This window comes from Notolabrus celidotus, chromosome 2, assembly GCF_009762535.1.
Source record: "Notolabrus celidotus isolate fNotCel1 chromosome 2, fNotCel1.pri, whole genome shotgun sequence".
NCBI classification, from domain to species: Eukaryota; Metazoa; Chordata; class Actinopteri; order Labriformes; family Labridae; genus Notolabrus; species Notolabrus celidotus.
The window spans coordinates 11,472,862-11,487,115 of NC_048273.1; the positions used below are offsets into that span (position 1 = coordinate 11,472,862).

The following is a 14,254-nucleotide window of genomic DNA, read 5'->3' on the forward strand; positions in this document are numbered from 1 at the left end:
TGAGCCGTCCACTGCCACTGTTACTCTGGTCCACAGAGAAGTTGTCAAGTGGATGATCTGTGTCATTTAGAATGGCCTCTAGCTTCTTCTGTGTGCATCTCTCCACCAAAGCCCCCAGTAAGTCCAACCTGGTTCCAATCACAGTGCCAGCTCTTTTCACTAGTTTGTCCAGTCGCCTCACATCCTTGTGTTTTATACTGCTTCCCCAGCAGACTGCAGCATAGAATAACACACTTGCCACCACAAACTGATAAAACATCTGCAGCATCTTTCTGCAGATCTCTAAGGATCTGAGCCTCCTTAAGAAAAAGAGGCCACTCTGCCTCTTCCTGTAGAGTGCATCTGTGTTAAGGGACCAGACCAACTTGTTATCCAGGTGTACACCTAGATATTTGTAGGTTGGCACCACCTCAATGTCAACCCCTCGAATGTTAACTAGCTGATGGCAGAGCCTGGATCTTCGGAAATCTACTATCATTTCCTTTGTCTTTGAGGAGTTCAGTAGGAGGCAGTTATTGTGACTCCAGTCACTGAAGGGTTTTGTCAGAGCCCTGTATTCAGATTCCTGTACACTCTGGATCCACGCCACACTAATTAGTTCATTAGTGATACAAGTTGCATCTCCTACTCATTTGGTTCATCAAAACCATTTTCATTCAACCGTAATATGGAAATTAAAACCACACAGTTTTGCCTACACAGTCTGCTGCACACTGGCCAGCCCTTGAGTTTTGTTTGCCTGGAGTTTTAGCAATTCTGCCCAAGGCAATGGTTCATGAGTAAACTCAAACTGTCTTAACAATTCTTTGAAAAATAATGCACCACTACCATTGGTTAGTTATCACAGTGGTTTTACCCAAGCGGCAACCTCCGGTGTAAAAATATGAGTCCAATGCGGAAGTGTTAAAAACTGCAGTTCATCGAGGATCCACTTGAGGCTGGCTCCAGAAGTACCGGAAACCACATACACACCAATTCAAAAAAGCCAGTTCTTTACAGCAGAGATAAACATGTTTACAGCCTGGTACAAAAGACGAGTTTAGTCTGGACAGCTCATTTCTCGACCGGCATGATAGACTGTATAAAATATGGACGTAGTATCCGTGACGTCACCCATCTGTTTCTGAAGTGCTGTTTGAGGCAAATCGGTGGCGGCAGCCATATTGCTGCTGTCGAGCCAGTGTGACGTAAAGAGGCGGGCTTTGAGCCTCCTAGCCAACAGCTACAGTGTTCCCGCAGGCAGCTGTGCCTCTCATTGGAAGACTCGTAATCTCAATATCCTTTAAATGGCCGCATTAGAGAAAAATTCACCCCCCTCACAGTGAGAGCTGATCGAGAAATTAGCTATCCAGACTCCACTCATCTTTTGTACCAGGCTGTAAACATGTTTACTTCTGCTGCAAAGATCATCTTTTTCCCATTCATGTCTATGTGACTTCCTTTTTTCTAATGTGGCAATTTTTAAGATATTGAGATTACGAGTCTTCCTTGATTGACAAGCGGGAACACTGGAGCTGTTGGCTAGGAGGCTCAAAGCCTGCCATTTTACATCCCAGTCGCTCAACAGCAGCAATATGGCTGCCGCCTCCGATTGGCCTCAAAACAGCGCTTCAGAAACAGATGGGTGATGTCACGGATACTACGTCCATATTTTATACAGTCTGTGGTTAAAATGCTGAAATACGAAAGAGTCACCACAAACATGGCTGCACAAACTTCTACACATGAAATAAGATAGAACAAAGATTCTAAACTGAAAATAACACTACTTAAAAATTAGGACTCAGCTTGTTGTGAGAAGCTCGAATTTATTTTCTGAAACTCAAACAGTGTGCACAACAGGACAGTCATTCATTCAGAAGAATAACGAGGAAATAAAAATCACAGTTTGTCTGATGCAGTCTCATTCCATAAACACATCACTCACACAAGGAAACCTGGTTGGAAAAGTCTGAAATTAGAGCTTTGGGACATGACATATTTTTAGGGAATCTGCGATTGAATAAATTATGAAGCGGGTCAATAAAAAAACAAACAGTTCTAAATCACATAGGAGAAATAAAAGTGCAAGAACCAGACGATACAGAACCTCCGTTTACTGGTCATCCCATCAAGGCAATAATAAAATTAATGGGCTCTGTGCGACTGCACATGCACCATGGGACTGACCGCGTTCAGTAAATCACATTAAATTATTCAACTCTCAACCGAAGACGACACACAAACAGAAAGAACCTCATGTAAACCCTTCTCCTTTTTCTAATTTGGAACCTGAAAAAAGCAACAAGGAAATTGATTTAAAAAAAAAAAAAAAGAACGACCTGGCCCTACCTTTCACCCCCCACCCTCCCCTACACCTGAATAAAAGGCTGCTGTATGAAAGGACAGAGTCCATAGGGCTGTCGCTGATTTTTCATCATAAGTTTGAACTTGCAGAGAGAAACCAACAGTCCACAAATCATCCCCCTTTCTCTACAACTCGTCCTTCTCTACGATTTCATTGTCCTCTTCTGTACCAGCATCCTCATCATCGTGTTCCCCTTCGTCTTCTGGCTCCTCATCTTCCTCCTCTTCACCTTCTTCTTCCTCATCATCACCCTCAGTGTCCTTTGCCTTGCTCTTCTCCTCCTCCTCCCTCAGTTTCCTCTCCACGTCCTCCTGCTCATCCTTCATCTTCTTCTCTGGTTCCTGTAAGAAAAGAGAAAATGTTGTGATGTTCTGAGCTCAGGTTGGTGATAATGTTGATCCAGTTTACTTTTGGATGGCTATACCTCACACTTTTGATTCACCTCATCTTTATCTTGCAGAATGCTTTTTTCTAACTATGTAATATAGCACAGCCAGCTAGTGCTGGGCGATATTGAAAAATATTTTATCAAGATAGCATTTTCACATCAGTCGATATTGATTATTTTCACGAAGGGTGTAATTACAGGTTTAAATATATCAACGTTTTATCGTACATTTGTGATATTTATATTGAGAAAAATAATATCACAATATTAATGGTTTTATCACCCAGCCCTACATCCACCTGCCATTAGCTCTGGTCAATGGCAAGTGCCATAATGACATAATGCTTTACTACCCAGACATAAACAAGCACAAATGACAGATGACATCTTGTAGCGTGGCGCTTTTTGACCCCGTTTACTAGATCAAAATACTGCCAAAGTTGTATGAGGGCTGTATCAGGTTAAACTGGCACATAACCAGTCAACTGACTCATTACATAACCAGCACAGGGATATGCAGGCTCTAACTTGCAAGGAGGACTGAGTCTCTGCTAACATTAGCAATACTCAGCAAACCATTTAACATTTTTTAACTTGGTACTCTGTGATCCCTTCGTTACCTGTATTTAAAAAATGGTGCTTAATTTTGACTGTTTTCTCAGGGTTTTCCTAACTACAGACCAGTCTTATGATTGGAATATACATTTAAGCAACAACTAGGGAATAAGTCACCTCACAACATGCCAGGTTTTTAGCTTTTTTTTTGGTCTTATTCTTATAATAGTCTTATTCATCTTACTTGATTCATTTATTATCTAGTCCAAATTTTAGTCACTTTTTTAAACTGTTTTTTTTTATGTACTGTGATTTATTTTTTTATTTTTATTTATTGATTTAGTATTTCATTTTATTATTTTATTTTTATTATTTTATTTAGCTATTAATTTGATTTTAGCATTTTAGGATTTTTACAGATTATCTCCCAGCGTTTTAAAATTGTATTCTGTTTTACTTTGCTGTATTTACTTTCAGTGTAGCATCTTAGTTTCTTTTACTGGTCTATTATTTTTGCACTTTATTATCTTAGCAATCTATTTTATTTGGTGAGTTTCATTTCCTGTGTTGAGTTCAACACCTTATTTTACCTCCAGTGTTTCCTCATTAAGATATCATGAAAGTGTTTCCTCATTTTTTTCAGCAACTTCTTTTTTATTATTTTTTATTATTATTATTATTATTATTATTATTATTATTATTATTATTATTATTATATATCATGTTCTTAACCTTACACATGGATTGTGGGGTGGGTTTGGGGTCAGGCCTTGGGTTGGGATTGGGATGGGGTGTCTTCTGTTATTTTTATGTACAGCACTTTGTGTTGCAAAATCATTGTATGAAAGGCACTTTACAAATAAAGTCTGATTGATTGATTGATTGATTGATTGATTGATTGATTGATTGATTGATTGATTGATTGATTGATTGACAACCATGTTTACAGTGAAGACAACATTTTAACCTATTTTTGATGTAATTAGTTCAATTAAAACCCTTAGTTCATAAACATAAAAAATACTATATTGTCCACTTCAAATAAAATAGTTATATAAAAAAAAGAAGAATCATTTGTTTTTCCAGACAGTCATGCTTAAGTCAATGGACTGGATGCAGTCCAAGCATGCTTGGCTGTTTGCCAATCATGCTGGGACACTTCTCTACCAGAGTTCAGGCAACCCAAAACTTTTAACATTTACACGCAGGTTCATCTGCGGCCATCAAAAATTCTGATTGGATCATCCTGGTTTCTTAGGATGAGAATTATTTTCCTTATCTATCATCATCATTTTTATTATTTATGTGAGCTTAGTTATTTGGACCTATTAAGTAACAAAAATAGTGTTGTTTATTCTGGAATTAACTGATCATCCATGGTAATCACTTCATTCAATATTTCGGGTAAACTCCTACCTTAGTGACTCCCCAGGTTTGTGCCCCAAACTCCTCTGCTTCCTTGACATCATCACCGATCAGGAAGTTGTCGAAGATTGTGCCAGACTTAACCTGAACAAAGACACCAAACACATAACGTTACCCAACTGATGTGTACCAATGAACGACCTTTCCTCTAATCTTGTTTCAACTCAACTATATCATTTGTTTGTACCACATAGCATGAAACAAGGCTGTAGGTAACTTTAGGACAAGTTGAGGTTGTATCGATCGTTACCTGCCACAGATCCAGGCCTAGCACTCCGATGTTATCAAACTTGTACATCTCTGCGTCATGTGTGTACTCGGGGTTGTCGATCTCAGGGTGGACCCAGGAGCCCTTATAGTCGGGGTTGTCAATCTGTTTTGGTTTCCACTCACCCTGAAAAGAGATCATGCGAGGGTTAACTAGTGATGATGGTGGTTATTAGACCAATACCCTGAGAGAAAGAACCCCTAATCTAACCCAAACCCTGAAAATAATTTTCTTTACAAATACTGGTAATCATAATTGCAAAGGTCATGACCCTGTCCTCAGCAGTAGAAGCCTGACCTTAAACTCTGGGTTGGTGATCATAGGAGGCTCCCACTCTCCATCCATGTCCTCATCCCAATCCTCAGGCTTCTTGGCATCAGGGTCAGTGATGGTTTCTGGCTGGTCCCATTCCTGGAAAAAAGACAGGGTCATTTTTATTTCAACTGAAGTTTTTAATTCATTTCATACTTTTTGATCTTCAAAGCTACCTTATAATTCATTTAGAATTGTTGTAAAAGCATGATCTTCTTAGATGTAACTACTTTCAGCATCAGACTTAAAACATAATGCTCGGTTTATTTATTCCTCACAATTGCCGAGTTGGTATAATTGCCATTGATTATATTTAGAATAAAGAATTATCTACATGTCTGACCAAATTATCTGTAACATCTTGTTTTTATTAGGGATTAAAGTGCAGAAGAGAATGTAGAACACCAGATATTATACAGAGCATGTGAAATAGGACTTTTGCCTAGGGCTTGGCGATAAACCGATAACGATAATTATCGTGATCTTATTTTTCTCAATATGAATAGAACAAATGTCCGATAAAACGTTGATATATTTAAACATGTAATTACATCCCCCCAACCACAGGAAAGGGAGGGGGCACTACTGTGTCTTAAACGCTAGTTACCCCACTAAACATTAAACAAAAAAAGAAGTCGGCATGGAACAGCCAATCATATTGCAGGGTAAGAGGTAGGGAAATGTATGCATGCTGGGGGGGCTACTTGATAAAACTTCAATCACATGATCAGCACAAAGTTAATCACATGAATATTTATCATTATGCCAACCTTGTACATATTACCTTTATTTTTAAATAAAACTGAACTTGATTGAAATAAATATAAACCTTGTTCACTTGTACTGAATACAAATGGCTGCTAAGAACTACATTGAAAAGTAAACAGGATTAGAAAAGCCTAATCCAAGTGAGCCTTGTTTGTGAACTATGTTTGAGGAACAGGATTTTAAGATGTTCCCTCTGTTCTTCAACAACTTAAGCAAACACTGTAGACTTACTTCCTGGGAGCAGCCCAAAGCGTATTGTCGCATGCATTGTGTCATTACAGATAATCTCAGCAGTGTTGACAGTAAAAACAGGATTGAGATCTTGGAGGGTGTCTGACAACGCCCTCTTCTTGCAGGTGAGATGCTCAATGAACTTAACAATACAATGTGATCTTCAATTGTTCTCCTACCTCAGGTCTGGTGTCGCTGGGGTCGTCAATCTTGGCTCTGTCATCCCAGTCACTGGGTTTTTTGGCATTTGGGTCCTTAATCTTCTTCAGGGGCAGCATGTCCCAGTCTTCCTCCAGGGAGCCGGACTCCACCTTCTCATTGTCGATCTTCACCTCGTATGTTTGGTCTGGATTCAGAATCAGTGTGTACAGGTGGGTCAGCTCGTCATCCTGGAAAGAGAGAGAAGAAGAGGAAGTCTTAAATTGTGTGTCGACAAAAGACAGAATCCTACATTGTGACAAACACTTCACACTGTAGCTACCTTGCATTTGATGTCTTTCTTGATGAGGTGGTTCTGGCCCTTGTAGTTGAAGATCACGTGAACCTTCTTCGTGCTGTATCCGCAGATGTCAGGCCCTGGAGACACAGGAGAGGGTACGTTTTTTATTCTATCTCTTTTTTAAAAAGTTCTCAAGATGGCATTAAAACAGGAAAAAATAGAAAAATCCTCCAAGCATCCTTCAAAGTGCTCTGTCCTGAAACAGTGGTGTCCTTGGGTGGGACCTCAGTGCCTTTACAAAACAAATATGACTCACCGAACATGATGTAATACTGTGAGTCTCCGTGCATGGCGGTCTGGTCAAGGTCAGCTGGGAAGATCTTTACATAGCCGCCTCCGCAGTCGATTTTCTGCTCATGCTTGACGGTAAACTGGACCACCAAGGTCTTTCCTTCATTGTTGACCGGCTCAAACTTGGATGACACAGCGTAAAAGCGGGCATCCTGGCTTGTCTGGACACCTGTTGAAGGTGCAAATAACAAAAATCAGAAAAATAGGACAGAACTGTTTGCAAAGAGGGAGCAGCAGAGCGTAAGGTGAAGTAGTTTTGGCATCCAGGGTCTTGCTCAAGACTTGCTTAGGCAGTGAGGCGATACCAACTAATCTTCCGACACCAGCTCAGACCTGAAATACTTCCTCAAACCTGCCACCTTTGGTTTCTGGCTGACATCTTTTTGATACCTTAAATGTTCTTAAAATAACTTTTATTCATTAAGATAACTGAAGACTACAGCTGGGGCCAACAATACAGAAAAGTGTTAAGAGATAGGGGTGTTGATAGCCCCATTGTCACCCAAGGCAGGTTATTCCAGTCCTGGACAGAACCTCATCATTAACAGCATCGGCCACTTCCTCATTTCTGAAAGGCTCTCCAAGATCCAGTAATATACATAAGTAAACCTGTTTTATATACATTTGCATAAGGCACTATCTGCAAATGTCTAAGATAGGCAAATGCACTTTTTAAGACAAATACCTGTACATACAAGTGAATCATTGTCTGATCATAAAACAATTACCTTTATCAGCTTCAGCATCCCCGTAGAATTTTCCAGCACTCAGTTTCCACTGGCCGTAGTCAGACTTGTGCTTTGACTCGACCCACCTGCTCTGCCATCCATCTGGAACACAGACAGGAAACTCAACCGGTTACGACCTGACTTTACGAGTATGTTGAAACTAAAGCAGCAAATATTTCAAATTCATTGTAACATGTATACAGCATTTTAACCTAAAAAGGGTGTAAATATAAAGTAGTGTCTCTCTTAAATAATTAAAATATATATATTTTTTTTAAACTAATATTTTAAGTAACATTTTCTAAGTGTTCCTTGTAAAATAGAATAGAAATAAAAAATCTACAGCTCTGTAATCTGTATTTAACTTCAAGAGCACTCCTAAAGGTTAATCTCGATAACAAAAGTGAAAGAAGATTTGGAGTCACAAATAAAAGGTGTGATCTACAGAATTCATGCACTATTTCATTGTCTTTCTAAATCCACACAACCTTTATTTTAATTCTGAACATTAGAACATTTGTGTAACTTCTCTGTTACACTATATTTTATTATATGTTTTAAGCTAAACCCCTCTCACTTTACTAAGGAAAGCTGGCCTGGCCTATTTTAGTAGGCACAAACTATCACAGTAAGGTTATTTGAGACAGGAGTTCTTTCTAAGGGCAGACCCAGAGGAAGATCCCTCATAGTATCTCCTCAATTCAGTTAATACAGCAACTCTAACATGATCATTCATACACAGGGCAAGCAGACATGTGATAGGTTATACTGCACCTCCATCCAGAAACTGCTCCTTGAAGTAGACTGTAGCGTCAATAGAGACAGTTATCGATGCAAAAACTGCGAGGATTGCCACGGGGAGCTTCATGACGGCTGCTTCTGTCCAGTGCCAGAGAGGTTAGAGGTGAAATCAGCTAATACAGCGAGGAGGAAACGTAACCTGAGAAATTTAACAGCAACGAGTCCTGCACAGATGGCCGCCTCTCATTGGCCCGGCGTCTGGCCAATCAGAGGAGACCACGAGTTACATTTCGGGAACACTCGGGTTCCATCGGGCGGAGATCGGAGAGTGGGCACGCTGGCTGTCCTGATGCGTTCATGGACTTCGGGAAATAACGTGCGCATGGTTTGCTAATGGAAGTCGGGGAATCACATACCAAGCCTGTAGACGTCAAATTAATCTTTTTTCAATATCGCCCAGCACCAGTGGTGGACAAAGTACACAGCGTCATTACTCTAGTCAAAGTATAGATACTTCATGTCAAATATTACTCCAATACAAGTGAAAGTTGTCTGTCAAATTATTACTTGAGTTTAAGTCCTGAAGTACTTGCTTTTTATAATAATTATTAAGCATTTAAAGTACTTCTTAAAAAAATCTCAAAACATTATTCTTAATTTTGATGCTTTAACTTATTTTAATTACACATATTTTATTTTTGGTGTACATTGGTCTCAATTTTATTTATGTTGTTCCTATTTTTAATTTGCATTATTACTATTTTTCTTATTATTATGATTATTGTCCCCTAATATGTCTTGCTTGTTTCATTGCTGCTTCTTTCTCGTTTTTCAATAGCTGGAAAACACTTTGGGTTGCATTTGATTTGTATGAAAGGTGCTGTATAAATAAAGCTTGATTGATTGATTGATTGATTGATTGATTGATTGATTGATTGATTGATTGATTGATTGATTGATTGATGTATTTAAAAATAATAATAATATGTGCAGTCAAAAATACATAGGAGTACATTCCTTTTTTTTTTTAATCTCTTTATTGGCTTTTTTCTTTTTCCACATACAAATGGCAAAAGTCTGAGACATCATTATCCATGCCTCAAACTAGCATACAAAAAATAATAATAATAATGATGTATAAATGAAAACCAAAGGATATACAAAACACAAGTAAAATAAAATACCAAAACAATAACATAAAAAATAGATTTAAACAGAAATAATTCTACAACATTACAACAATACAACTTGGAGGATGTAAAGTGCCCTAGATCTTGCTAAGTTATTATTTTTCACATGGGGTTGTTTTTGTTATAGTGGTCTATAAACGCCTGCCATATTGAGTAAAAAATATATATCTTTCCTCTCAGGAGGAATTTTATTTTCTCTAACTGCAAATGCATCATTACATCATTCATTAGAGCTAGATACATTGGACGGTTTTTTTGTTTCCAGTTCAGCAGAATTATTCTTCTTGCTAACACATAGGAGTACATTCTGTTACATTCTGTTTATTTCGAAACCATTACTTGAGAACTCTAAAAACTATACCATGGAATACAAACAGAAACTAAGTTACTCCAAGAACAGACAACTTAGTTTGAAATGTTCATCTGGAATGAAACAAATGTTACGTAGCTCAACACACTATCTCAGGTTGGACAGTGAATTTTTGTATGTTTGGGCAGAGTGGGAAACAGGTTGAAGCATGTAGCATGTATATATGATGGATGTGTTGTAGATGTTAAATGTTGTATGGTTGTTGTATGGTAGGCTATGAATAAATGAATTGCCCTTCTTGGGATCAATAAAGTTGTCTGAATCTGAATCTGAATCTGAACATTTCAAACAACACGTATCATTCTTGATTTCACAAACCTTTAACACGGGCTGAAGACATGGCCATGGGTGCTCAGGTGGAGAATTATACCCATTATTACCACCACTAAATGAACTGCCTGATCTGAGTGATGCTCTGTGTTTGCTCCACGTTCAACTGAGGGATCAGATTTCAGAAAAGAGAAGGAAATTCATGAGCTGACCTCAAAGCAGAAGTAGTGAGTAACAAGAGCATTCATAGAGATGTAATGGAGTCAAAAGTACAATAATTGTCTTCTGAATGTAGGGGAGTAAAAGTACTAAGTTCCCCCTAAAAAGAATACTCAAGTAAAGTACAGATACTCAAAAAATGTACTTAAGTACAGTACTCAAGTACATTTACTCTGTTACTGTCCACCACTGCTCAGCACTAACTGGATTCCTTTGGAATTAGTATTTTTGACAAGAGTGGTTGTTTTCTGATGTTCAGAAAGATATAAATCAGCCAATCATTCAAACTAATGGTAGCCTGTCTACTTCAAACAAGTGTGACTACTCCTGCAGTTTAATAAATGAGCAGCAAGGGCCCTCTTATTTTCTCACATCCTAAGAGTAACATCCCCTGCAAATACCGGCAAGTTGTTTAACACCACCATGACATTTTTTTCGAATGGGTTAACATTTATTTACACAATTAATGAATACCAAGTCCTGAATCTTACACTACTATTGTCTCTGAATGTATTGCCCCCTCTGCATGCTGGAGGGCCTACCTAATAAAACTTCAATCACATGATCAGCACAAAGTTAATCACATGAATACATATCATGATGCCAACTCTGTACATATTACCTTTATTTTTAAATAAAACTGAACTTGATTGAAAGAAATATAAACCTTGTTCACTTATACTGAATACAAATGGCTGCTTTCAAAGAAATACATTGAAAAGTAAACAGGATTGGAAAAGCCTAATCCAAGTGAGCCTTGTTTGTGAACTATGTTTGAAGAACAGGATTTTAAGATGTTCCCTCTGTTCTTCAACAACTTAAGCAAACACTGTAGACTTACTTCCTGGGAGCAGCCCAAAGCGTATTGTCCCAGGCATTGTGTCATTACAGATAATCTCAGCAGTGTTGACAATAAAAATTGGATTGAGATCTTGGAGGGTATCTGACAACGCCCTCTTTTTGCTAATAGAGGTCGGGGAAACACATACCCAGCCTGTAAACGTCAAATCAATCTTGAATATAGACATTTATAACGAGATGTGATACAGATAGGCTTATTTTCTGTGATATTTTATTAACTTTTAGTTCGATTTTTGATCATTTTTAATCACAGTAAATTGAAAAAAGGAATAAAAAATTGTTTCTTCTCTTCATCCCATCTGCAATCCGACTGTTAAACACCAGCACTGCAATGCCTCGTTAGTCATCTTTCATTTCACTGCATGGCAGCTACTTTGTGACCTTGCACTATGTATCTGTCTTCCTGGGTCAATATCTATGATTCAAACCCTCTAACTGATTGTAAACATTGTTTGAATGTTTGAATCGCTTAGAGTGTGTTTTTCATATTGTGTGTGCTCATAGAAACCTGGGGCAACTTTATCCGTGCAATAAGTTACCTTACTATAGATTCATAAGATAGAAGTGTAGAAGTGTTCAAAGTGTATATATCTTTTAGTTTTGCTATATTTTTATTTGATCATATTTTATATCCCCTTTTATCATTATTATTATTATTATTATTATTATTATTATTATTATTATTATTATATTTTATCTTTTGAAATATGTAAGTACGTTGTTGTATTCTCATGTCCCGCATTATAAGCTGCTGGAACAATGGGTGATCAATAAAGTACATCCAAAACATCTAATCTAATCTGCTCTATATTGTTGATGCACCACAAAGACAAGTATCTTGGACTTGTATTGCCTTTTTTGGGCTATTTATTCTCTTCAAATAAATAAAAGACTAAAAATAAACTTTTCTGTGAAACTTTGAGATGCCCCTTGCTAACTTAGTGTACGTACTTTACTTTATGCTTGGAATAACTAAAACATTGTTGATATAAGAGATTTGCAATTAAGTAATTTTGTATTCTGCAAATTGAAAGTTGTTACATAATTAGGAAATAAATCATATGTAAATTAAACACAGTTGACAATTAATTTGAATAGAAGATGAGTTATGCTGTTTATGTAAATATACCATCGCTTTAATGGACAGCTCACCAAGGTGACAAGGTCACAAATGTAAGAACTATATAAAAAATCCATTTACCATCCATCTGCTTATTGAATTATAAGCTGGATAAAATCGTCATCGAAAAACTTTTCTTTAACATTGCTGAGGTGTGAGTATCACAAGGTACTCTCTATATAATTTTTAACAATGTTTTATCTACTCAACACCAACATCAATTCCCCATACATCATACAGGACAAATTACTACTTTCATGTTGTTTCTTATATTTTATTCACTTGATTAAAATCACCACCAAGTTTGAAAGCCATTCATTAAAGCCTCTGTGAGTTTTTTAACTGGTTATGAAACAGACTGAAATTAATATGGATGTTACTTTATGACCTAAAAAAGAAGAGAAGACCATTAACAAGAAGAGTGACTAATTCTCTATGGTTATTTTTCATGTCTGAAACCATGGCAAGGGGTAGGTGTCATTTGTTAGCATGTTTTAAAGCAAAGGTTCTTAAAAAGCGATACATCCAACTATTAACAGAAAGCAGGATGACATTTCAGTGTAATATAAACACTTTTTACACATGGACAGGATGAAATCAGCAAAGACAGGTTTGTCCACAGGGGGGTGCCAAAATCAACACTAACTGAAAGTTCCTCACAGGAGCTTTACAATAAAAAGTGCCCTACATTGTCATTCACATGGTTTATTTAAACTCTACACTCTTGTTTCATAACTTTTTAAAATATAAGCTTATATACTAAATTAATTATAATTACCAAACCAAAAATATATTATTTGTTTAAAAAAAGTAACTTAATGGATAAATAATAGTCACATCTCACCACCTACACACTTTCACATCATAGCTGACATGATGAACATTTCTTTTTTTATATATATTCTTGTTGAAATTCTTGTACTGTATACCTTTTTGTTTGCTGCTGTAACTCCATGAATTTCCCCGTTGTGGGACGAATAAAGGAGTATCTTATCTTATCTTATCTTAGCTCAGAAACAAAAAATGATAAGAACTGAATGATCATATCGGATATTCAAAAAAGCATGACTTATCTAGCAGGTAGGTTGCTAGTCTTCTGCACTCCAATGGTTTACTACAGTAAAAATAGCAATGTTAAATTGAAAACACCAAAAAAAACAATGCTGTTTATATCTTGAGCAAATTAGTTACAAGTCACACTTACAGTTACAAGACTTTTTGTCAAATTAACAACCTCTCAGAGATAAAATGATCTATATTTTTCAACTAGGTTTTCAGCTAATTACTGATTCTACCAGTATTTAAAGTCCTATATGTTAAAGATGGAGTTCATTTTATCTAGTTTATACATGTAACATGAAAATGAGTCTGCAAAAATAACTATGACATGAATGTAGAAAAGTTAACACAGCGAATAATCCTGATGCTCCAAGACATTTTAAGATAGTAGTACCTGTTGTGACCACTTAGTGGCGCCAGAGTCTGTGCTTCAGGTCTGAGAGACCTCATGGCAACAGAACACATCACATATCCCCACGTGGAATTAAAACTCTCTACTAATAACTTTTCAGTTATTTGTACTTTTGTCTACCAGTACATATATGTAGAGGTACATTTATTAAGGTCTCAATGTTCTCAATGTAAATAAAATGTATTTTAGTAGTACCACTA

General features: G+C 37.1%; 1 protein-coding gene across 1 annotated transcript; it reads right to left on the reverse strand.

Annotated features, from left to right (window-relative positions):
* Nucleotides 1–1,788: 1,788 nt before the first annotated feature.
* LOC117832559 (calreticulin-like) lies at nucleotides 1,789–8,792 on the reverse strand. Its single transcript, XM_034711746.1, has 9 exons — nucleotides 8,587–8,792; nucleotides 7,813–7,914; nucleotides 7,050–7,253; nucleotides 6,776–6,870; nucleotides 6,474–6,683; nucleotides 5,281–5,394; nucleotides 4,966–5,109; nucleotides 4,707–4,799; nucleotides 1,789–2,688 (listed from the first exon to the last, which is right to left on the reverse strand). Exons 1-9 carry the CDS (start codon nucleotides 8,678–8,680, stop codon nucleotides 2,473–2,475), a joined length of 1,272 nt encoding a protein of 423 aa, XP_034567637.1. The 5' UTR covers nucleotides 8,681–8,792; the 3' UTR covers nucleotides 1,789–2,472.
* Nucleotides 8,793–14,254: the final 5,462 nt, after the last annotated feature.

Bases quoted from the DNA above. Each gene is read 5' to 3' on its own strand.
- LOC117832559 (XM_034711746.1), bottom strand. From the start codon at position 8,680: ATGAAGCTCCCCGTGGCAATCCTCGCAGTTTTTGCATCGATAACTGTC. The intron at 7,915-8,586 runs GTGCAGTATAAC...TCTGTGTTCCAG, and splicing joins GGAGCAGTTTCTGGATGGAG to ATGGATGGCAGAGCAGGTGG. The intron at 7,254-7,812 runs GTAATTGTTTTA...CACCTTCAACAG, and splicing joins GGATGCTGAAGCTGATAAAG to GTGTCCAGACAAGCCAGGAT.